Source organism: Artibeus jamaicensis, unplaced genomic scaffold (genome assembly GCF_021234435.1).
Source record: "Artibeus jamaicensis isolate MK-2021 breed Jamaican fruit bat unplaced genomic scaffold, CSHL_Jam_final scaffold_1019, whole genome shotgun sequence".
NCBI classification, from domain to species: domain Eukaryota; kingdom Metazoa; phylum Chordata; class Mammalia; order Chiroptera; family Phyllostomidae; genus Artibeus; species Artibeus jamaicensis.
This window is the reverse complement of record NW_026522025.1, coordinates 2,318,731-2,344,662: the sequence shown is the minus strand read 5'-3', so window position 1 is coordinate 2,344,662 and position 25,932 is coordinate 2,318,731. Positions and strand designations below refer to the sequence as shown.

Sequence of the window (25,932 nt, the reverse complement as noted above, 5' to 3'; positions counted from 1 at the left end):
GGGTAGTGAAACTATTCTGGTTGATACTATAATGGTGGATCTCTCCCCATCCCCTCCTTTATCCTCCCCTCTTCTCTCTCTCCCTTTCCCCACCCCCTCTATGGTTTTGACAATATACAGGGTCCTGCAGAAGTAAGACTTGCTTGAGTATGGTTGGTAGGGTAATAATATGGGTGTAATAATTTGTAGTTTTAATTTGAACATTTCACCTAAAATGTCATGTGGTATGCTTGAGTATGATATTGTTATGCTACAGAATTACATGCTTGTGATTTTGCAATAAAAGATATTGTAATAAAAGGGGGGAGTTATTTGTGCTGGACCCAGTATATCATATATAATATATCATATATGATACATAAACATATTTTTCCCAAAGCCCATAGAATGTGTAACATGAGAGTGAATTCTAATGTAAACTATGGACTTTGGGTGATAGGATGTGTCAATACAAGTTCAAAGATTATAAAAAATGTGCCTCTCTGGATGTTGATAATGGGGGAGGGTGTGGGGCAAGGGATAATGGGAACTCTATTTTTTGCTTAGTTTTACTGTGAACCGAAAACTCAAAAAATAAATTCTGTTAACAAAACACTATAGTAAGATACTATTTCAGCCATCAGCTTGTCAAAAAAAGTAGGAGCCTAAAAATATCAAAACTTTTGAAGATGCAGAGCAATCCTAGCACCTACTCATGCCTTAGGGGAATGGGTATTGATACGGCTACTTTGGGAAACAGTTTAAAGTTATCTAATAATATTGAACATGCACATACCCATAAGTCAGCAGTTTACTATTAGATATATTTCCCACTGAAATTTCCTAAAAACAAGGAAACAACTAAAACCAACCCAGCCCTGGTTGGTGTGGCTCAGTGGACTGAACACCATCCTGCAAAATGAAAGGTCACTGGTTTGCTTTCCCATCAGGGCTTATGCCTGGGTTGCAGGTTAGGTCCCCAGTTGCAGGTGTGTAAGAGGCAACCAATCAATGTTTCTCTCCCTCTCTTCCTCCCTCTCTTCCCTTCTCTCTGAAAAGAAATAAATAAAATTTTTTGTTTAAAAGGCCCAACATCCATAACATAAATTTTGATATATTTCAATAATGGAATGCCATATAACAGTAAAAATACTGAACTAGGGATATATGGACCAACTAGGATGAGTCTCAGAAATGTAATACTGCATGAAAAGGAAAAAGTATATTATACAAGGAGCCCCAAAACATAAAATTTAATAATACATTGTTTAAAGATCTATAACATTTGTGGTAAAATAATGAAAAGCAAGTAAATAGTTCATTGCAATTGCAGGATAGTAGGTGCTTCAGTAAAGCAGGGGAGTGCAGGATTTAAGAGAGAAAGACTCAGGACTGAAAGGTATTGGTAGTATTCTATTCCTTATTCTGAGTGGTGGGTATAAAAATTTCATTTATTGTTCTTTAAACTGTGTGTGTATTCTTTTTGTGTAGGTTGCATTACACAATAAAGCTCTTTTAGAAACTAAGCTAGAGTTCTACATTAATTTAAACCACATTTTAAATGTTTATCCTCCTGTTTGTCTCTGTAGTAAGAAAGACACCAATACAGAGAAAGGAGCAGAAATTGGGGTGAGAAAAAGAGGGACCATATGAAAGAGAGTCCTGTATATACTGAAACTGATTGTGGCCGAGGTCAACACTGTATTATTCTTTTATACTATGTTTTCCCTTTTCTTCTGAATTAGGTTCCTTTCGCTGACTATCAAGAGTCCCAAAGAATGATTTGTGTTTACCTGTACATTATTTATGTCTCCCTCTAGACTATAAGTCTCATGAGAGCAAATTTCCAGTTGCCTGGAACAGTGCCTGGCACATAAACACTTATTCATATGTGATGAATAAATAATAAACAACCTAGTTAAAATTTAGTACTCCTTTACTTGTACTTCTTCCATCATGGCACTCATGATATTTTTGTTGTATTCTGCATTGGATATGAAGATACCATTGTATCAATGGTACCTAGCAAAATTCCTAGCATGCGATGGGTATCAGTAAATTCAATTAATATTAAATGCATTCATAATATTAAATAGCATCTGCAATGCTATCTCTGTTTCGAAATATCCTTCATTTGAAAGTCAGAGCTTTCCTTAATATTCTTTAGAACTGATTTGATCATTAAACCTGCCTGCTTGAAGCCCTCCAGGAAGAGCAGTATATTTGTATGGTGCTCACTATATGGCTAGGTACTATTCTGAGTGATTTTTATATGCTAATTCATTTAATTCCCATAACAATTTTATGGAGATGAACCATCCTCATTTTACAAATGAAGAAATTGAGACACTGACAAGTAACTTGCCTAAAATTACAAAGCTAGTAGTGATAGAGCAAGGATTTTAACCTCTTTAATCTATGTTCTTGGTCATAATTCCACTATGCTGCCAGTGGATTTGTAGTATATGGGGTAAAATCCAAAATCCTTAAGCTGCAAATGAGGCTCCTCATAATGTCATCTCCAGGATCTTTTCCCAAGGATCATTAGCCTCTTTTATAAATCAGGTGTCCAACTTGTCCAAGGAGGACATACAGAGGGCCCAGAGACACATGAAAAGATGCTTAGCATCACAATTAGAGAGATGCAAATTAAAACCGCAATGAGATACAACCTCACACCTGTCAGCATGGCCAACATAAACAAATCAATGAACAAATGTTGGAGAGGATGGGGAGAAAAGGGAACCCTAGTGCACTGTTGGTGGGAATGCAGACTGGTACAGCCACTGTGAAAAACAGTATGGAATTTCCTCAGAAAACTGAAAATGGAACTGCCTTTTAATCCAGCAATTCTGCTCCTGCGATTATACCCTAAGAGACCTGAAACACCAATCCAAAAGAACCTATGCACTCCAAAGTTCATAGCAGCACGATTTACAATATCCAAGTGCTGGAAGCAACCTAAGTGCCCATCAGCAAATGAGTGGATCAAAAAACTATAGTACGTTTACACAATGAAATTCTACACAGCAGAGAGAAAGGAGGAACTTAAACCCTTTGTGACAGCATGGATGGAACTGGAGACCATTATGCTAAGTGAAATAAGCCAGGTGGTGAGGGACAAATACCATATGATCTCACCTTTAACTGGAACATAATCAACAAAGGAAAAAAGCAAACAAAATATAGCCAGAGTCATTGAAATTAAGAACAATCTAATAATAGTCCAGAGGGCAGCGTGGAGGGGACAGTGGGAAGAAGGGTTTTCAGGAACTACTATAAAGGACACATGGGCAAAACCAAGGGGGAGGGTGGAAGCAAGGGAGGGAGGTGGGTTTGGAGGGGGAGGGAGGAGGGGTGGGGCGAAAATACAGACAACTATAATTGAACAACAATAAAATAATTTAAATTAAAATTTTCAATGTCTTTAAATAAATAAATCAGGTGTCCAACCTGCTGCCTATGGGTCACATGCAGCCCAGGATGGCTATGAATGCGGCCCAACACAAAATTGTACATTTACTTAAAACCTTTTGTTTTTGCTCATTAGTTTTCATTAGTGTTTGTATATTTAATGTGTAGCCCAAGACAACTCTTCTTCTTCCAATGTGGCCCTGAGATGCCAAAAGGTTGGGCATCCCTGCACATTATAACATTCTTCTGAACATGTTACTTCTTTCATAGCTACAAGCTTTTGAACATACTGTTCTTTGTTTTCTCTCCTGGACAGCTTCTGTTCACTTTTCAAAACCCAGCTAAAAATGTCTTCTCCATGCAGCCTTTCTTAATTTATACTTCCTTGTCTGCATTTCTTTATTTTTGTGGCTCTTATCACATTATAATTTTTAGTTTGTATGTTTTTCTGTTCTACTAACTTTGGGATCATCTAGGTCTGGACTCATGTCTTGATTTGTTTATGTAGACTCAGTGCCGAAACTAGTATTGCCATATTTAAGGCACTCAAAAAATGTTTGTTAAATGAACAAATACACACTGAGTTGAACTTGAATTCAATATTCAAGATGTAAAATGAAACTTTGACATATTATCATTTTGTTGCTATTTCACTATTAATGTTATAAAACCACTAAACTGTTTGCTTTATTTAACTATATCATACTTTTAAGTTTCTACTGGTCTCTCCCTCACTTAGCAGTATTTTGACACTTACATAACACAGAGTTAATTGAGTTTCTGCCTTTCACACTTGCACTAGCTAGCACCTTGAATGCAGGATTCATATCTTACTATCCTCAATAAGGGGAGGTACAGAGCTTGGGATATAATGAAGGCTTAATAAAACCTTTATTTTTATTAGTTGGTTCCAGCCAATTGTAGGCTTATCTGAGTATCCTCTTTATCTCCAAATCTCTTCTCTCTGATAGGCCTGGCAATTTGGCTTTGTTTTTCTTAGCCCTTTATCCTCACCATAACAATATGGAGAATATAGGTTCTCAGGCTAGAGATTTACTGAAGCAACTATAGGAGACATTTTCATTTTTTTTCAGTGTTCTATAATATAAACCATAACTAGTTTGGGTAATTTAAATTTAGCTCATATTATTGTCCCTCATCTTAAAAAATAACAGTAGATAAAATTGAAAGACGACAATGCTGATGACATGGTATCAAAAAAATTATTTGAAAAAATTTCACTGTACCTCTAATTGAAATGTTCCTGTATGAAAATTTCGAGAAATAAAAACACATTGAGAATGAGATTTATTCTTTGCCTCTGATGGTCTTTGGCTGCATCTCTCATCAGTTGTTTTGAATTCAGAATTTTGAAATATTTCTCTGAAAAATATTTTACATAGAATATTGTTAAAATGAATTATTTTAGTTATACATGAGGGTATAAAAAATAGAATAAATATTACTACACATTTATTCTTTTAAAAAAACTTTGTTGTAATTTTTTCTACTGCCATTTAACCCCTGTATACTCCCTTCCCCCTGCAGTCACCACACTGTTGTCTATGTCCATGAGTCCGGTTTTTTTTGCTCAATCCCTCCACCCATATTTATTTTTAAAAGCACAAATAAACTTATATATTGCCTTCTCATATGTTACAGATTTCATTGTACCTATTTTATTCGTAGAATGTAAATTAATCTACTTCTTATGCAGGGTTAATATTTACAGTTTTAAGATCAACCATGAATTTTTAAATCTTTTTCAAAAATGCTTAAATTACAGTTTATATTCAATATTATTCTGTATTGGTTTTAGATGCACAGCATAGTGGTTAGAAAGTCATGTACTTTACAGAATGGCTTCCCCAATATTTCAAGTATCCACCTACATAGTTATTACAGTATTATTGGCCCCATAAATAGTTATTATAATATTATTGACCATATTCTCTATGCTGTAATTTATATCTTTGTGACTGTTCTGTAACTACCAATTTGTATGTCTTCATCCCTTCACTTTGTTCACCCAGCCCTCACCCTTCCTCCCCTTTGTCAACCACTAGTCTGTTCTCTGAGTCTGTTTCTATTTTGTTTTTTATTTTGTCTTTAGATTCCATGTATAAGTGAAGTCATGTGTAACTATGAGTTTAAAGTTTTTTTCTGGTTGTGAGATAATTAATCGACTTTAATGCTAAGTAGTTCCTTCATAAAATTGCCCTTAATGGCAGAGGAAATTAAGTGAAATGAAATTCAATGATCAGTTTTATGTTTAATCATATCTCTGACAAAGTTAAGTGGCAGGAAACTGAACTGAAATTAATGATTTACAAAAGAAAAGTATCTGTGATATTTGCCCATACAACCACAGGTAATTTTTGAGAGAAAGAGTTTAAAATAATAAAGCAGTAAGTAAAATCCCAGATGATCAAAGATAGTTATATATCAGGGAATATAGTTTCTAACAGTTATTCTCAACTTAATGACTTAAATAATAATGTTAACCGCCATTTCTTCTTCCAGAGATACTAGAGAATATCCAAATTAATTAAAGAGTCTATATTGTGTTACTTAATGGGGTATTAACAATTAGGGTTCATTCATTCATTGAATTTAATTTACTTAATGAGTATTTTTTTAGTACTCACTATGTGTCAGGCATTGTGCTGGGCGCTGTATATATGTTGGCAAAAGAAAAGAAAAACAGTCACTACCCTCAACTGCCATTGCTCTCATGGAGCTTAAAAACTAGTAAGGAAGACAGACAATAAAATAATCACAAGAAAATAAAAAATTACAAGTGTGGAAAGTGTTATCAAGGAAAGCTACTCAGTACTATGCAAGTACAATATAACAAAAGGAATTAATGTGGTTAGAGAGGTCAGGGAAGACTTTTCTGAGGAAGGGATGATTGACTTGAACAACTGAAGAAAAAGTAGTAGTTATTAGACAGAGTGTGATGGAGGAGAGATGTGGGGGTAAGAATATCCCAGTCAGAGAGAAACTCAAGTCCAAACATCTAGTGGGCAGATTAGAACAAGTGCAGTTGAAACACAGAAAGCAAGAGGGAACGTGGTAGATGAAATCAGGGAATATGCATGGGAAGACCATCTAGGGATTTAAAAGTCATGTGGTTTTGTCTTTATCCTAAAAACAATGGGAATTCCTTTATAATATAGTAGGGATGGGGTTCAAGGATGGGATCTTTTGATCAGATTTGTATTTGGACAATGTCTGGCTTAAGTGTGCAGGAGAGATTAGGGTCCAAGGGTGACAGTTAGGGTACGGGTTCAGTTAGAACTCCTATTACAGTAGTCTATGTGGGAGATGATGATAACTTGGATAAGGTGGTGGCAGTGGTAGTGGGGACAAATGGATAGATTCAAGCAACTTATGAAGTAAATTAAGTAGATTTTGGTGATGGTTCAAGTTTAGTGTGGATGGGAAAGAGTATGGGGGATATCAGGTAGGTCTTTCATCTTTAGAGAAAGAGAAAAAAAAACCTCTTCCTTGACCCCACATTCTCCTCCAGCTACTGCCCCATTTATCAACTCCTCTTCACACACACACACACACACACACACACACACACACACACACACAGAGCTTCTTAAAAGAAATGTCCATACTTGTCTCAATTTTCTCACCTCTTGTGTTTAATTCAAAGGTAAGCTTCTGAACCCATCACTCCACCAAAATTCTTTTAAAAAAATTTTATTGCGCCCTGACTGGGGATCAAACCTGCAACCTTGGTGTTTTGGGACCATGCTTTAAGCAATTGAGATACCCAACCAGGGTTCCATCAAAATTCTTTAAGGTCACCAATAACTTTCAACTTGCCAAATCCAAAAATTATTTCTCTAGCCTCACTTTTCTCAACTTCTTAAGCACCTTGAACATAGCTGGTTGTTGCCTTCTTCCTGAAACATTTTCATAATGTCATAATTTTGACTTCCTTGACATGTTTCCCAGGTGTTATTGATTCTTCTTATTCTTTGCTATATTTCTAAGTGTTGCTGAGCTGAAGGGCACAGTCCTAGCTTCTTTTCTTTAAAAAATCACCCCCTGATTATTCCCATCCAGTTCTGTGACTTTAGAGAACCTAAATCTTCAATCTGACTTCTTTCCTGAAATTCATACATGTCATATTCAACTGTCTATTTGAAATGTCTACTTGGATGTCTAGTAGGTTGTGATAAGTACATCCAAAACACATCCTAGTTTATCGCCATTTCCTCAGCTTGCTCTCTCCTGTAATCACCTCCTCGTCTTAGTAAATGGCATGAACAACTACTCAGTCACTCATGATACATGCGTAGGTGTTAGCATTAATTTGGCCAATTCACTTATCTTTCCTTACCTCATCCATCAATGAGCCCTGCTAACTTTACCTACATGCCGAATCCAACCCTTATTTTCATCTCCTCTACTTCCATATCAGTCCAAGACACTATCACCTCTCACCTGGACTACACAAAGCTTCCTAACTTGTCTCTTTGCTTTCACGCTTGCTCCATTAAAACTCAGGCTTCACAGACAAGAAAAAACTTTTTAAAATATAAATCAAAACTTTCATGCATTGTCGGTTAGAATATATACCCACTTTGGAAAACTGACTGTTTCTTATAAAAAGTTAATCATACAGTCCATCAATTTTATTCTTAGGTATTTACCCAACAGAAGTAAAAGCATGTAAGCAAAAATATGTATACAATAAGGTTCACAGCATCCCTATTGCCAAAAGCTAAAAACTTGAAATGACCCAAATGTCCACTAACAGAAGAATAAACAAAATCAGTCATATTCATACAATGGGATACTAGTCATCAATAAAAGAATGAATTGCAGATAAATACAGCACAAACGAGCCTCAAATATATGTTAAGTGAAAAAAGCAGGCACAAAGTTCATATGATTCCATTTACATGAAGTTCAAGAACCGGCAAAATTAATCCGTGAGGATGAAAGTCAGAGTAATGATTGCCCCTGGGTAGGAGGTGCGGAGTAGTGCCTGGGAAGGAGCATGAGAGAATTTTACAGGTTGATCGAAAAGTTCTAGAACTTGACTGGAAATGTGTCTGTTGAAATTCATCATAATACCTTTAAAATCTATGCACTGTTTTGTTTGTGAATTATATCTAAAATTTTAAGAAGTGTTATAAAATTAATTTACCCATAGGTGACATTATTATCCTTCAAAAGGGGATAATATTACTGCTACCTCATGAGCCTATTATGAAATCTAAATGAGATAACATATAAAGCACTTAGAACAAGTCTAGCTCTGTAGTAAGCTCTCAGTGTTAGCTATTAAGATGATGGTGATTTGTCATCCCCCTGCTTAAATCTTCATAGCACAAATAATAAAATTAAAACTACATTTTCTAGCCCAGCAATTTTCAACTGGTGTGCCACAACACACTGGTGTGCCACAGGAATTTTTAAAAACATGCAATACCTGACTACTTAGTTAGGGTCACTGACCTCTTTTTCCTTAGAGGAAAAATGGCAATAGCCAACACAATAGCTGTGCAGTGTAAATGAATCAAAATTATACCTATTTTTTTGTCTGATTGACATAAAAAATATTTTTATATGCCACAGAATTTTAGTTTATGTGTGCCATGAGATACGAAAGGTTGAAAATTGCTCTCCTAGCTTACAAATTCCTGTGTAATCTGGCCCCTATCTACCTCTTCAATTTCGTCATTTTCCTCTTGGTGCTGTCTATTCACTTTGGCCTTTCCATTTTCTGAATAATACCAATATTATTCCCACTTGGGGTCTTTGAAATTACTATATCTTCAGTTTCTAAAGCTCTTCCACAAGATCTTCATATGTCTGTCTCCTTTTCATTCAGCTCTCAGATTAAATACTGCTCACCTGAAAAGACATTCCCTGACCACTCTATTTGTTCATTATCTGTCTCCTCCCATTGTCACTGCAAGTCTATGAGATAGAAAATTTGTCTGACTTGTTCACATAACAAAGGCAGGCACCCAATAAATATTTGTTGGAAGATTGAATGAATGATTTCTAGTTTCTAACTTGCATAAGTAGATAGATAATAACTATTCATTTGCTGTGATAGGGAACACTGGAAGAGTGTGTGGGAAGATCATGTTACAACTTATACTTTTTAAACATCAAAGAAAATACTAAACTGATTAAATATTAAAAATTCCAAATTTTAAAGAGAATCCAACATGGCTGTGGAGTAGGTGGGTGTTACACTTATCTCCTCCCAGGACAAAAGTTGAATTACAACAAACAAATAGAACATTCAATCTGAATATCCAAGTGAAGACTTGCTGAATAAAAGTCTTATAACTAAGGAATTACAGAAGAAGCTGCATTGAGACTGGTAGGAAGGTGGGGGGGATATATGAAAAGGGCTAAATTCATGTCCGTGGGCAGAGAGCTACCTCAGCTGCAAAGGTTCCCCTTGGGAAGTGTGGAGTTTCAACCCCAAGCTGGACTCCCCAGTGCAGAGCACCAGAGCCAGGAAGAGGCACCCACTTAACATTTGACTGTAAAAATCATGGAGAATTCTACCTACCAGGGAGAGACACAGTTCTACTAGAGACACAAGTGACCCCTTAAAGGGCTAATGCACAAAATCTCATTTACAGCCACTCACCTTGGCTCAGGCAAAGGGATAGTGGAGCAGACTGGAATCATGTGAAGAGAGACTGGGGTTTGTGGCTCTGAAGAGAGAGCTGAAGGGACAGCTTCCAGGCTCACTAGGCTGAGTTCTTCTCCCACACTGTAGATGACATCATTCTTGAGTGGAGTGCCCCCACTCTATATGGCATCAGCCTGGGGGAATGCAACAGCCCCACCCTATAGACTGCCTGTTGACCTACCCTACAGAGTCCCGCTGAAGAGTCAGCTGCCTGGGCTGGGATGTAGAGGTCTGGGCAGGCTCAGAGGGTATTAGTGACTGAGTTGTGTAGATTTGGGGCAGAGGCCATTATCCCCACTATCCTGTGAACCTGACTGGTGCTTATCCCTCATGGGAGATCTGCTAAGCAGGTCTCTGAGCCCCTGGTGGCCCCACCCTCCCAACTCCTGGTGGCTCCACCCCAACAAGGTCTGGGTAGAATCCAAGGCAGACTGAGTTGTGTGGCTCTGGGCTCGGGACCACTCCCCCTTCCCCAAAGCCTGACTGGCACCTCCCCTTCAAGGCCCCATCCTCCCGACTCCTGACAGCTCCACCCTAATGAGATCAGGCTCTGGGAAAAATATGGGACAAACTGAGTAGTGTGACTCTAGGACAGGGGACATCTCCCCCCTCACATTCCTGACTGGTGCAGAGCCCTCTCTGTGCAAGGCCAAATCATGGTCTGTTTAGGCCTGATAAACCTGCTGACCTCACACTGACAACCCCCTGACACCTTGCCCTGCCACAATGGTATGCAAGCACTAGGACTTGATGTACCCTGGGATATTTGCTGAATGGCCTCAGGCATTGCATTGACACTAAGTTTAAACCTGTATCGATCTGGTAAACACTATGTGCCCCAACCTGGTGGCTCACTGAGAACCTACATCATGCAACTTAAGTACTGCCAGAGTCTCTTTCAGTGACTAAGCCTAATAGGCAGCTGGAAGGTGGAGGCAGTCAGAGGCAGGTGGAGGCAGGCAGAGGCAGATCTTAAGGTGCCTGGGGATTTTGCACACCTGCTCCTAGGTCTAGTGCTGGTAAAAACTAACCTTGGAGCCCAGCTGGTCCTTCCCATGCACACCCAGGCCCAGCATAGGCAGCCACAAAGTGTGAATCACTTTGTAGCTCCAAATAGGTTTCCCAGGGCCAGTCACAGGTAGTGTCTGACATTGGTATGCACTAGAGTTTTTCCCGAGAGACCACAGAACCAACACACAAAAAGTCCAGCTTCAGACAATATTAGAGCAGGCTTCAATTAGCTTCTTAGGTGGCATATGCAAAGGGAGATCTCAGCAGGTATCAGACCCTGCTGACATGAATTTCACTTTGTATGGTCAGCACCTGCACAGCATATCCTACATTGTGGTTGTGGTTGATTTTCACAGTAAGCAAGCCTGAGGGTTGACCCCATGTATAAATGGGTCAATAGCAATTAAGAATCAATTACAATAGGAGGGTCCACATAACCCACATAAGGGACATTCCTAGAGCCCCCAGCTCAGGTGATCAAGGAGACTGAGCTACTGGGTCCCACAGGACACCTATTATGTAAGGCCACCCTACCAAGACTAGAAGTCATAGTAGATCTACCTAATACATAGAAGCAGACATGAAGAGGCACCATTTGGGGGGACAAGATATGTGCCCCACCATGGTATATAGGGAGAGACTGAAGTGTACAGCATTGGGGAGAATAGAGGCCATTATCCCTTTGCTGAGCCCTCCTCCAGTAGGCTGGTGCTATACTGAGCCTCCATCAACCTGGCTAACATGGTGTGATCCACCTTGGAGATCCACAGAGGCTCCACCCTTCCCAATTTATAAGCCCACCCAAGCTTCTTTTTCATAAGAACAGCTGGTCTTGGCTCCTAAATCCTATCAAACAAGCAATAGCTGGCTGTAGTGAGCCCTAATGGCAGCAAGAGGTACACCTCGGCTTCACCTGGGAATCTCCAAGCCCAGCACAAGTGGCAGCCATTTATATTGTTTTACAGCTCAGGCAGGGTGAACCTGGACAAAACATAGGTGGGAGCTGACCTTGGCCTACCCCACCCAGGAAACCCCAGGACTAACACACCAAGTGGACAGCTACAGAACATGTTGGAGCACTACCACCCTGGTCCTGCAAAGCTGATCTTCCACAGAAGGTGGAAGTTGGTAGTCAGTGGTCACAGCCAGTCCTTGTAGCTGACTGGACTGTGTAAATGCCTCCCATTGTCTGCCAACAGCAACCAAGGCTCAACTATAAAAGGGTATACTCAGCCCACACAAAGGGAGCACCTTGCGTACCCAATTTGGGTGATAAGGAGAGGTTGTGCCACAGGACACTTACTACATTAGGCCACACTAACAAGAAAATGGATAACTATAAGCAACTTAGTGAGAACTTCAAAAGCATGAAAAAGACACAGAAGCCATAAAAAACAGGTCATAAATGAAGAATACATTATCTGAAATAAGTAGTACACTGGAAGAAATAAGCAGTAGGTTGAATGAAGCAGAGATTCAAATCAGTGATTTGGAAGACAAAGTAGCAGGAAACACCCAATCAGAGCAGCAAAAAGAAAAAAATAGAATTTAAATCTGAAGATAGCTTAACTTTTGTGGACAACATGAAGTGTAACATCTTCATTACAGTGGTACCAGAAGGAGAAGAGGGAGAGCAAGGGATCAAGGGCCTATCTGAAGAATTAATGACCAAACACTTGCTTAACCTGGTGAAGGAAAAAGACACACAAATCAAGGAACCACAGAGAGTCCCACATAAGATAAACCTAAAAAGGCCCACGCCAAGACACATCACAATTAAAATGGCAAAGGAAAAAGACAAAGTGGGATTCTTAAAAACAGCAAAGGAAACACAGTTACCTACAAGGGAGCTACTATGACACTGACAGCTGATTTCTCAGCAGAGATATTTCAGGCCAGAGGGTTTGCCCTGAAATGGATAAAAAATATTCAAAGTGATGAACAGCAAGAATGTACAAACAAGACTAATTTACCAGGCAAGGCTATCATTTAAAATTAAAGGAGAAATAAAGAGCTTCCCAGACAAGAAAAGCTAAAAGAGTTTGTTACCACCAAATCAGTATTACAAGAAATGTTAATTAGCCTTGAGAAAGAGAATGAGGAGGAGGAAGGAAGGAAAGAAGAGGTGGAGGACTAAAAGAGAAGAAGACAACAACAGAGAAACATAGTTAAAAGTATGAAATGATAATAAATAAATACCTATCAATAATCACTGTAAATGTAAATGGCTTAACTGCTCCAATCAAAAGATATAGGCTAGCTGAATGGATAAGAAAACAAGAGCCATGTATATGCTGTCTACAAGAAACCCACTACAAAGTGAAAGATACACATATAAATAGACCAGAAATAAAGGGATGGAAAAGATATTTCATGAAATGCAAAGAAAAAAGAGGTGGGGTAGCAATATTTATATCTGAAAAAAGAACTTTAAAACAAAGGCCATAATAAGGGCAAAGAAGAACAGTACATAGTGATAAAGGGAGCAGTCCAACGAGAGGATATAACCCTTGTACACATACATATTAGGTGCACCTAACATAGAAGCACCTAAATAAGTAAGGCAAATTTTAATGGACATAAAGGGAGAGATTGACAGCAATATAGTCATAGTATGTTTCTTTTTCTTTTTAAAAGATTTCATTTATTTATTTTTAGAGAAAGGGGAAAGGAGGGAGAAAGAGGAAGAGGAATATAAACATATGGTTGCCTCTCAATCACCCTCTACTTTGGACCTGGCATGCAATCCAGGCATGTGCCCAGAATGGGCATCAAACTGGCAAATTTTTCACAGGTTGGTACTCAATCCACCAAGCCACACACCAGTTAGGGCATAGTATGGGATTTTAACACCCCATTGACATCAATGGATAGGGCTTTCAGACAAAAATAAATCAACAAGGAAACAGCAGCCTTAAATGACACACTAGATCAGATAGATTTCATTGATATCTTCTGAGCATTTCACCCCAGAGCAGTAGAATATACATTCTTTTCAAGTAAACATGAAACATTTTCTAGGAGAGCCACATGTTAGAACAGAAAACAAATATCAATAAACTGAAGAAGATTTAAATCATATCAAGCGAGCATCTTCTCTAACCATAATGTTATAAAACTAGAAATCAATCACAAGATAAAAACTGAAAACACATAAAACACAGAGGCTAAATAACATGTCACTAAACAATGAATTGGTTAACAATGAGATCAAGGGAGAAATAAAAAGATACCATGAAATAAATAAAATGAGAATATAACAAACTCAAATTTATGAGACACAGCCAAAGCAGTCATAAGAGGGAAATTTATAGCAATACTGACCTATCTCAAGAAAGAAGAAAAATCTCAAATAATCTAACTTTACACTTAAACTTGGAAAAAAAACCAATAAAGCTCAAAGTGAGCAGAAGAAATGTAATGATAAAGATCACAGCAGAAATAAATGAAATGAAACCTAACAAAACAATACAAAAGATCTATAAAACCAAGAGCTGATTTTTGAAAAGATAATCAAGATCGATAAACCTTTAACCAAACTCATCTAGAAAAAAAGACCCAAATGAAGAAAATCAGAAAGACAAGTAAAAACTGACATCTAAGAAATACAAAGCATTTAAAGAAAATACTCCAAACAAATATGCCAACAAATTGGACAATCTAGACAAAATGGATAAATTCCTGGACATACAATCTTACAAAACTGCATAAGGAAGAATCAGTCAACCTAAGTAGACTGATTACACAAATGGAACTGAACCAGTATCATAAAACTCCCAACAAGCACAAATTTGGGACTGAAAGTCTTCAGATGTGAATTTTACCAAACATTCAAAAAAGAATTTACATCTGTCTTTCTCAAACTATTTCAAAAAATTTAAGAGGAGGGAAGACTCCCAAGCTCATTACTAGGACAGCATTAATTTAATTCCAAAGCCAGATAAAGGTACCACAAAGAAAGAAAACCATAGGCCAATCTATCTGATGAACATAGATACTAAAATCCTCAACAAGGCCCTGGCTGGTGTGGCTCAGTGGATTGAGCACCAGCCTGCAAACCAAAGGGTCACTAGTTTAATTCCCAGGCAGGACATATGCCTGGGTTGTAGGCCAGGTCCCTAATAGGGAGCATGTGAGAAGCAGCCAAACATTGATGTTTATCTCCATCTTTCTCCCTCCCTTCCCCTCTCTCTCAAAAAAAAAAATCTTTAAAATCCTCAACAAAATATTAGCAAACCAGATCCAGCAATGCATTAAAATATCATACACCATGATCAAGCAGGATTTGTTTCGGGGAGGCAAGGTTGGTACAATATCCACAAACAAATTAATGTAATATACCACATAAACAAGGTAAAAAATAAAAAAACACATAATTGCATCAACAGATGCAAAAAAAGCATTTGATAAAATCTAGTATCCATTTATAATAAAAAAACTTTCAGAAAAGTGGAACTAAGGAAACATACCTCAACATGACAAAGGCCATACATGACAAACCCACAGCCAACATTGTACTCAGTGGGCAAACACTAAATGTGTTTCCCTTAAGATCAGGAACAAGACAGGGTTGTCCTCTTTTACTACTCTTATTTAACACAGTGCTGGAATTCCTAGCCACAGCAAGCAGACCAAAAAAGAAAAAAAAAAGAGAGAGAGAGAAATGAAAGGCATCCAAATTGCAAAGGAAGAAATAAAGCTGTCATTATTTGCAGATGGCATGATACTACATAAGAGAACCCTATACTATAGAGAACCCTAAAGATTCTACCATGAAACTACTAGAACTAATAAATGAATTCAGTAAAATAGCAGAACACAAAATAAATATCCAGAAATCAGTAGCATTTTTATACACCAAAAATGAACTGTAAGAGAGGGAAATTAAGATAACAATCCCATTTACAATTCCATCAAAATAAAATACCTAGGAGTAATATTTAACCATGGAGGCAAAATATCTGTACTTGTAAAATTAGACACAGAACAAAAAAACTCAATAAGATACAAAGAAGTGAAAGCATATATTGTGTTCATGGATAGAAAGAATTGACATCATTAGTGTCCATACTACCCAAAGCAATGTATAGATTCAACACAATTCCTATCAAGATACCAATGGCATATTTCACAGAACTAGAACAAATATTTCAAAAATTTATATGGAACCATAAAAGATCCTGAATAGCCACAGCAATCTGGAGAAAAAAAGAACGAAGTTGGAGGAATCACACTATCTGATATCAAAGTAACGGAGGGGACACCCCCAAAACCAAAATTATCTTCTGGAGGCAGGCCCATTGTAGTACAGGCTTCTCTCACTAGGTGAGTTGTTCTAGAAAACCACTAGTATCAGTGTATCAGCTAGCGTTGTTGTGATAGGCTGTGTTCAGCTTCAGTGAATTATTTCTGAAGACTCTCAACCCACTTGTCCATTTCATGATGGGTGATTTACGAGCACATCTGCCCACACTGCACTGAGTGTTCAGCAGTTTTTGACCAAAAACAGCATGACCCTCTTCTATATTCACCTGATCTACCCGAGTGACTTTTTTTTGTTTCCCCAGATGAAAATAGTCCTCAAAGTTAAACATTTTTGCCAATGTGGAAAAGTTGAAACAAACAAAAAATGTCAGAAGCACTAAATGGCATCAAAATCAATGATCTCAAAAGCTGTTTTGAGCAGTGGAAAAAACATCTTGATATGTGTATTGCATCAAATGGAGAGTACTTTAAAGGTGACTGAAGTTTAAGTGTGTAAGAATAAATATGCAGTTTTTTATCAATAAATTCCAAGGTTTTTTTGGCCCCCCCCTTATATACTACAAGGCCATAGTAATCAAAACAGCATGGTACTGGCATAAAAACAGACTTTGATCAAGGGAACAAAATAGCCCAGAAATAAACCCCTGCCTATGTGGTCAATTGATATTTGACAAAGGAGTCAAGGACATAAAATGGGGTAAAGACAGTCTAGTCAATAAATTGTGCTGGGAAAATTGTTTTGGGATAGAAATGTGAAAAAAATGAAATTAGACCACTTTCTCATACCATACACAAGGATAAATTCAAATGGATTAAAGTCTAAATGTTATACTAGAAACCATAAAAATTCTGGAACAAAACATAGGCCATAAAATCTCCAACACTTGGAACAATATTTTTTCTGGTATATCTCCTCAGGCAAGGGAAACAAAAGAAAAAAATAAACAATGGGACTACATCAAACTAAAAAAGGTTTTACACAGCATAGGAAACCATCAACAAATTGAGAAGACAACCCACTGAATGGGAGAATATATTTGCCAATGATACATCTGTTAAAGTATTACTATCCAAAACTTATAGAGAATTCATACAACTCAAAACCAAAAAACACACAAACAATCCAATTAGAAGTGGACAAAGGACCTGAATAGACACTTCTTCAAAGAGGTCATATAGATGGCCAATAGACATATGAAAAGATGCTCAACATCACTAATCATCAGAGAAATGCCAATTAAAACCACAATGAGATATGACCTCATACCTATCTCAATGGCTATCATCAATAAATCAACAAACAGCAAGTGTTGGTGAGGATGCAGAGAAAAAACCTTTGTGCACTGTTGGTGGGAATGCAGATTGGTGCAGCTACTCTGGAAAGCAGCATGACATTTACTCAAAAGATAAAAATGGAAATGCCTATGGCCCAGCAATTCTACTTTTGGGACTGTACCCAAAGACACCCAAAGCACTAATTCGAAAGAATATATGCAACCCAATGTTCATTGCAGCATTATTTACAACAGCCAAAGTTTGGAAGCAGCCCAAGTGCCCATCAGTAGATAAGTGGATAAAAAAGCTGTAGTACCATTACATAGTGGAATACTATTGAGTCATAAAAAGGAGATCTTACCCTTTGTGACAGCATGGATGGACCAGAAGACTGTTATGTTAAGTGAATAAGCCAGTCTGAGAAAGACAAGTACTATATGATCTCACTTACATGTGGAATCTCATGAACAAAATAAACTAATATAACAGAAACAGACTCCTAGACACAGAGAACAGACTGACAGATGTGAAAGGGGTTGGAAGTAGGGGGGCTGGAAAAAGTTGAAGGGATGAAGCCCCACTAAAAAAGCAACATATAGACCCACACAACAATTTCCTTCTGGTGATTACCCGAGTATACTGGTGATTACAGTATACAGATGATGTATTATACAACTGTATACATGAAACATGCATAATTTCATTCATCAATGTCATCCCAATAAATTCAATTAAAAGACCACCTAAGTTTAAGGTTGAAAAGAACTGAGGTGTCAAGTATCTTTTGTTTTTTCTCTCTCTGGCCAAAGACTATATAGCTCTTTTCTTAAGTATCTTCTCAAGAATGGGAGTCTTCCTGTCAGTTATGTTTTTAACCTGTATTAGTAGTAAAAATTTAAAATAATTTCTAGTTTTATATTATAATTAAAAATGTCTTCTAGAGAATACAATAGATATCATCATTTTTTAACATTTTAATGCATGAAGATTGTTATTATACCATCCGGATAATTACACTACCAGGACTTCCCTTTTCTAGTTACTTTAAACATGGAAAACTTTCCCTCCCAATCAAAGGATCTATAACCAAACTTCAAATTACAGATTCAATACTATTTTAGTTATTTAAATTTACTGCCATTTGAAAAAAATCTTTCATTGGATTTTTAAAAGAGAAAAAGTAAAATACTCTGATAAATCTTACCTTCGTTTGCAAATCAGGAACCATAAAGCTGATCCCAAAGCAAAGAAACCAATTCCGAAAGTAATAGCCCCAGCAGCCAGAAAATAGGTTAAGTGATAAATAGAACCTATACAAATAAATTATAAAAGAATATTTCATGCATGTATCCTCAATATCCAGGTAAAATTAAATGATATAATATTTCAAATGATACTACATAGTGTCGTATTAAAATATTAACTAGGAAGTCAAGAGACCTGAATTCTGCTGCTGTGCAATTCTAATAAATTTCAAGACCCCGAGTTTGAGAATTACGCAGGGCCTCATGCTGATTAGGGCCTAGGGTACATTTCTGTCAGCCTGCCAGGATTTGAGACTGAGGTTTTGTTTCTTTTCATACAAATGTCACCTTCTTTTCTTCTTATTTCAACTTTTCTCCCATCCGTGTCCTGCCGTGAATTTATTTTTCTAGTATCACACTTTGCAGCTCTCCAACATAAGACACTTCATTTTAAGATTTTGATTATCAATCACTACAAAAAGTTAGATGAGGGAAATGACGAACAAGTATAAGGAATTTTTTAAGATCTTAGAAATTTTAAAATGTTTTACCTATGCTTTCTCTCAAGAACAGTAAAAGATCATAGCCAAACCTAAATAACAGCAATATAAAATAGAAGTTTATCACAGGTCTATAATTGAAAAAGCCCATAGGAATTACAGGTATAACTCCTTCTTTTTACAAGCGTTAAAATTCCCAGGTAAGAGAAGTAACTAAACTAAGGTTAGGTAGCAAATTAAAGCCAGTTCTCTGTTTATTCTATTACCTTAACACCAATAGTCTTAACAGTGGTATGTACAAAAAGAAAAAAGAATTAAAAAAGGCAACTGTAGTCAGAGTGGTCAAGTATTCATTAATATTCTGAAATTTGCTCCCTAAGCAGAAAGCAAGCTCTGTAGAAAGCTTTCACAGAAGGCTATGTAGAGCTTGAAGGGCCTTACAACAACTTAAGAGTATATTATCTGGGGGAAGAAAGGGGGTTAAAGGTATAAAATTAACAGAAGATCTTTATATATAAATATATTGTAAGTTCCATTAGGCATATGACATAATAAAGACTGTTCTCATACTTTGTTTCCTAAGTAATTTCCAGCTGCCAAGAATCTTAGTTTTTTCCTTAATTTCCAGCATCTCAAATCTTAGTTTTCTTTTGGTTCAGAAATGTCTACATTTGAGAATTAATGGTATTAAGAAGGTTATATAAGGCTGATAATCAAAGTGATATTTATAATAGGAAAAAACCTCTAAATGCCTCACATAATGAAGTCAATGAAATGAGATAAGACATTCCCTGGCTGGTGTAGCTCAGTGGATTGAACTCGGGCCTGCAAACCAAAGGATCTCAGTTCAATTCCCAGTCAGGACACGTGCCTGGGTTGCAGGCCAGTCCCCAGCAGGGGATGCATGAGAGGCAACCATACATTGATATTTCTCTCCCTCTCTCCTTCCCTTCCCCTCTAAAGATAAATAAATAAAATCTTTTTAAAAGTTTTTTAAAAAATGAGTTAGGACAATATCATAAGAGAAATTTATAGCATTCTTTAATTTAGTGCAGGGTTTCTGAGCCTCAACACTATCAATCTTTTATTTTATTGTTGTTCAAGTGCAGTTGTCTCATTTTCTCCCCATCACTCTTCCTTGTCCCATCCACCCACACCTTCAATCCTACCCCCTTTGGCTTTATCCACATGTTCCTTTATACATGTTTCTTGAAAGTCCTTCCCCTTCTTTCCCCCGCTATCCCTCTCCCCCTCCTCTCTGGTTACTGTTAGTTTGTTCTTTATTTCAATGTCTCTGGTTTTACTTTGCTTGCTGGTTTGTTTTGTTAGGTTCCACTTATAGGTGAGCTCATATGGTATTTGTCTTTCATCACCTAGCTTATTTCACTTCACATACTGTTCTCTAGTTCCATCCATGTTGTCACAAAAGGTAGGAGCTCCTTTCTTTCTGCTGCACAGAATTTCATTGTATAAATGTACCACAGTTTTTTGATCCACTCATTTACAGATAGGCACTTAGGTTCCTTTTAACACTTGGCTGTTGTAAATTATGCTGCTATGAACATTGGGGTGCATAGGTTCTTTTGTATTGGTGATTCAGAGTTCTTAGGGTATAATTCAAGCAGTGAAATTGCTGTTCAAAAGGCAGTTCCATTTTTAGTTTTGAACCAGATAATTTGTTGTAGGGACTGTCCTGTGCATTGTACAAGAAGTGTCTCCAGGCATTAACATGTATTCTGGAAGGTGGGCAAATTTGCCCTAGTTGAGAATCACTGATGTAGTGGTATAAGATGTCAGATAGTATTAAGTGATAACAGCAAGATAGTTAAACTCACATTTAAAATTTTTAAAGACAGCCTCTGGCTGATGTGGCTCAGTGGACTGAATGCTAGCCTGTGAACCAAAGGGTTGCCGGTTCGATTCCCAGTCAGTACACATGCCTGGGTTGCAGGCCAGGTCCCTAAGGGGGGGCACATGAGAGGCAACCACACACTGTTTCTCTTTCTCCCTCCCTTCCTCTCTGTCTAAAAATAAATAAATAAAATATTTTTTAAAAATTAAAAAATTTAAAGACATAGTTGTACTCAGATATAAGATAAAGATCTCTATGGACAAAAAAAGAAAAACAACAGAGAAATAAGTAGGGAGTAAAACCACAGGCATACTAAATCTGGAAGCAGGAATTAGCTAGAAGCAGCAAAGAAAATCACTGAGATAAGACCTAGACCAAACCACTCTCTGGCACAGTGAATGACAGTATTGCCAAAATCTCTTAGAGAAGGGAGTCCTGAAGCACCAATAAAAGACCAAAAATGAACTAAGGAAGAATCTTAGAAATAAAAATTTCAAAAAATGTTAAAATGGAGTAAACTCTTCCTTGAACATAATTAATTAAATAAGTGATAATACTGAAAAATGTTCCCAGTTACATAAAAAAATAAAAATATGAAAAATAAATTATAATATCTGGAAAATATTGAGACTGTAACATGAAGCAAATAAGGGTCCCAAAGGAGAGAATAGAGAAGTAGCCAAGAAGCAATGTTTAAAGAAATACAACCTAAGATTTTTTTACTTTAAAAATATTTAAATTTACACATAGTAAAATTCACTTTCATGCATGTTTTTGCAGTTTATTAAGTTTAGGCAAATACAAAGAGTGTTTAATCATTACCACAATCAACTTACAGAACACTTCCATCATCCCCCCTCCCCACCACTGCCCCCGATTTCCTCACACTGCCTGTAAGCAGTCAAGCACTAACTGCTGGTAACCACTAATTATTTTCCATTCACATTCTCCAACCTTATACTTTTGCCTTTCCAGATTTCTTATATATGGTATTATACAACATATGGCTTTTTGAGTCTAGTTTTTTTCCCATTTTGCATAATGCAGTTGAGATGCATCCATGTTATTGCATGTATCAACAGTTCATATCTTATTATTGTTGAGTAACATTCCATTTTATAGATGTACCACAATTTGTTTACTCCCCAGTTGAGAGACATTTGGTTGTTTCCAGCTTGGGGTTGTTAGGGGAACAGCTACTATACACTTGCATACCGATTATTTGTTTAAATATAAGTTATTATTTCAGGAGTGTCAGGTAGGAAGTACGTATTTAAATTTATGAGAAACTGCCAAACTGCTTTCCAGAGTGGCTGTACTGTCTTGCCTTCCCACCAGCCATATACAACAGTTCCACTTGCTCTGTATCATTGCCACCACTTCATATTCCCAGTTTTATTTCAGCCATTCTAATACCTGTATAGTGGCTTTTCACTGTGGTTGTATGTTCATTTCCTTAGTGAATAATGATGTTGAGCATTGCTTACATTCCATCCATATGTCTTCTTCAGTTAAGTATGTGTTTAAATCTTTGCTAATTTTTCAGAATTCTTCAGACCTTCTGGATACAAGTCCTTGATCAGATATCTGATTTGGAAACATTTTTCTCCCAATATGTGGCTGTCTTTCCAATTCTCTTAAGTGTCTTTCACAGAGAAAAACTTTTTAATTTTGTCGACGTCCAATTTATCAACTTTTTTCCTATGGATTTTTCTATGAGTCTTATGTGAGAATTTTTTGCCTAATCCAGGTCATGAAGATTTTCTCCTGTGTTTTCTTATAAAATATTTATAGTTTTATGTTTACATTTAATTTATTATTCATTTATATTAATTTTTGCATAAGGTGAAAGGTATGAATCAAGTTCTTATTTTTTTATATGTATATCCAGTGGTTCAAGACTATTTGTTGAAAAGTTGAAATAGGTCCAACAATATTTTCTTCATTGAGTTGCCTTTGCATCCTTGTCAAAAATCAATTAGCTATATTTGTGTCAATCTATTTCTGTATTCTCTCTATTCTGTCCCCTTGACATATATTGTATATCTTTTCACAAAAAACAACAATAATATCTAACATTTATAGATCAAATACTATATGACAGGCACGGTTCGAAGTGTTTTCTATGTATTTATTTAATTCTCACAACTCTATGAGTTAAATACTATTATTTTTTACTTTATAGATGAGGAAACAAGCAAAATTAGGTTAAGTAACTTACTTAAAGGCATACAACTGGGGACAGAATAGTAGTAATTTAAAAATTGCTAAGGTCCTCTCTTATGTAGATTGAGTTAAGAATAGACACAGAATATCTTTAGATTTTTTTAGAAAAACAGATATGAATGCTAAATATATAAGGGTATCATAAAAGAGAATATCTAAATGGCCAATAAACACATAAAAACTTCATTAATAACCAAGGAAGTATAAATTAAACCACAATGAGATATGACAACTCTGTGTGAAGCCTAAAAATGAAAAGGACAGAAAATATCAAGTGTTGCCAAGGAGGCAGAGAAACCTGAATTCTCAAACAGTGCTGATGGGAATGTAATTTTGTGTAATACCTTGGAAAACTGTTTGGCACTATCAGTAAAGCTGAACATATGTGTATCCCAGGGCCAGTGACTCTTACCTATGTACCAAACTAAAGTAGGTATGTATGTTAACAAAAAATGTACTGGAATGTTTATAGCCTCACTATTTTAGAGCCACAAGTTGGAAACTGCTCAAATACCCATTAATAGTTGAATGAATGAATTTTAAAAGTTGAATTGGCCCTGGCTGGTGTGGCTCAGGGACCGAGCTCCAGCTTATGAACCAAAGGGTCTCTGGTTTGATTCTGTCAGGGTATGTTTGGATTGAGTGTCAGGTCCCCAGTGGGGGATGCTTGAGAGTCAATCACACATCAGTGTTTCTCTCCCTCTCTTCCTCCTTCCCTTCCTCTCCCTCTGAAAATAAATATATAAATAATCTTAAAAAATATATAAAGTTGAATTGACTTAAGAAAACAAAATATTATATAACAATAAGAAAGAATAACTATATGCACAATGACACGAGTTAATTTTATAAACAATGTTGAGCAAAAGAAGGTAGACATAAAGTTCAAACACAGATATTAGGAAGAGTTCAGAGAGGCTATCGATGTTCTGTTTCTTATACTAGGTACTGGTTTCATAGATGTATCATCAAGCTTAACACTAATGACTTATAAATAAAATAAACTAGATCTATTTGTGCCAGCATGAATAAAACTAAAAACCAGAATTAATGAGCAGTAAAAAAGAAATTTCTAAAAATTTATGTTCCATTATTCCAGTTATAAACTAATGTCATTTATGCACATTAAAAGAAAACATAAAATAATAGTATTTTTGAAATGTTTATCTAGCAAAAGGATTAAAATATACCAAATTCATATTAGTTGTGTCTGGAGAGAAAATGAGGGAAACGAGATTATAAACAAAATATAAACTTATCATTATGATGTATTATATCTTTAAAAAGTTAAAAATTTAAAGTTTATATGACCCAAAATATTTATTTAGTAGGAAACACTTAGATGTTTTTTACTTTTCTCCTTTTTTATTTTCACTTTTATTTTCTCAAATAATTTAAAAATATGAAAACCATATGATCTCAATTTATTCAAAGATAAATAGAGAGAAACATTTGTATAAGAAAAATAATTTACCTTAGTTATTCCTGGAATAAGGGCTTATAGTTATAATGTTCCATTCCAGACTTTTCTATATATTCAAATTTTCTACCATTAGTATATTGGAAAAATCACCAAAAATTTTTGAGGATTCATATGTAATTCCTGATATACAAAAGTAGTATTTTTACTTTCTTGATTCTGCCCTTAAGTATCCTATCTAAAGTAATGACGCCTCACTTTCAACAGTCATTCTATCATATCGCCATGTTTCTGTTTTTATTAATTACTATCATAAACAACATTCTATACTTATTGGTTTATTGTCTATTGTCTCTTCCTTATAAGAAAATAAGTTTTTTTTTCACTATGGTAGTCTTAGAATTTAGAATGACTAGTTATTCAAGAAATAATCCAATGGTTAATGAATGAATGATAGGCATTGGCTAGATGTTTGTATTACAGAAATGAGCCCAGGCTGGTGTGGCTCAGTGGATTGAGCACCAGCCTGCAAACCAAAGGGTCACCAGTTCAATTATGGTCAGGGCACATGCCTTGGTTGCAGGCCAGGTCCCCCGCAGGGAATGTGCAAGAGGCAGCCACACACTGATGTTTCTCTCCCTCTCTTTCTCCCTCCCGTCCCCTCTCTAAAAAATAAATAAAATGTTTTAAAAAATGAATACATATTGCTTAGTTATGTGAAAAAGAATAATTGCTATTAAAAAGTATTACAGGTGTTGTAAGAAAAAATAAGAACAAAATACAGACACAGAAAGATTTATAAAGGGATAGGAGAAAGTTAAAACAAAATGGCTCCATAGTTTAGTTAAACATCATTTGAGAATTTTCTTTTGTTAAACCAGTGCTAAGAATTGGTGATTTAGAGATAAGAAGCACTTGATCATAAGTCTGGAGAGGACAAGATGTTTAAACCAATACATTCATTAAAATATTCTAAGTTCTATGATGGCCTATTGACAATGCTAAGACAACAGAAGCAATTTGACCAAGTGCAGGAATGGCTTCCTAAAAATAATAACTGG

The 25,932-nt window shown here is 36.4% G+C and overlaps 1 protein-coding gene across 1 annotated transcript in view; it reads right to left on the bottom strand.

Annotated features, from left to right (window-relative positions):
* Positions 1 to 22,074, bottom strand: part of CUNH1orf185 (chromosome unknown C1orf185 homolog) — a 35,080-nt gene extending 13,006 nt beyond the window's left edge. The window contains 3 exon segments of the mRNA XM_053655640.1: positions 4,641 to 4,776; positions 18,834 to 18,939; positions 22,062 to 22,074. Of these exon segments, the coding sequence (XP_053511615.1) occupies positions 4,641 to 4,776; positions 18,834 to 18,939; positions 22,062 to 22,074 (255 nt within the window).
* Between the last annotated feature and the right edge of the window lie 3,858 nt (positions 22,075 to 25,932).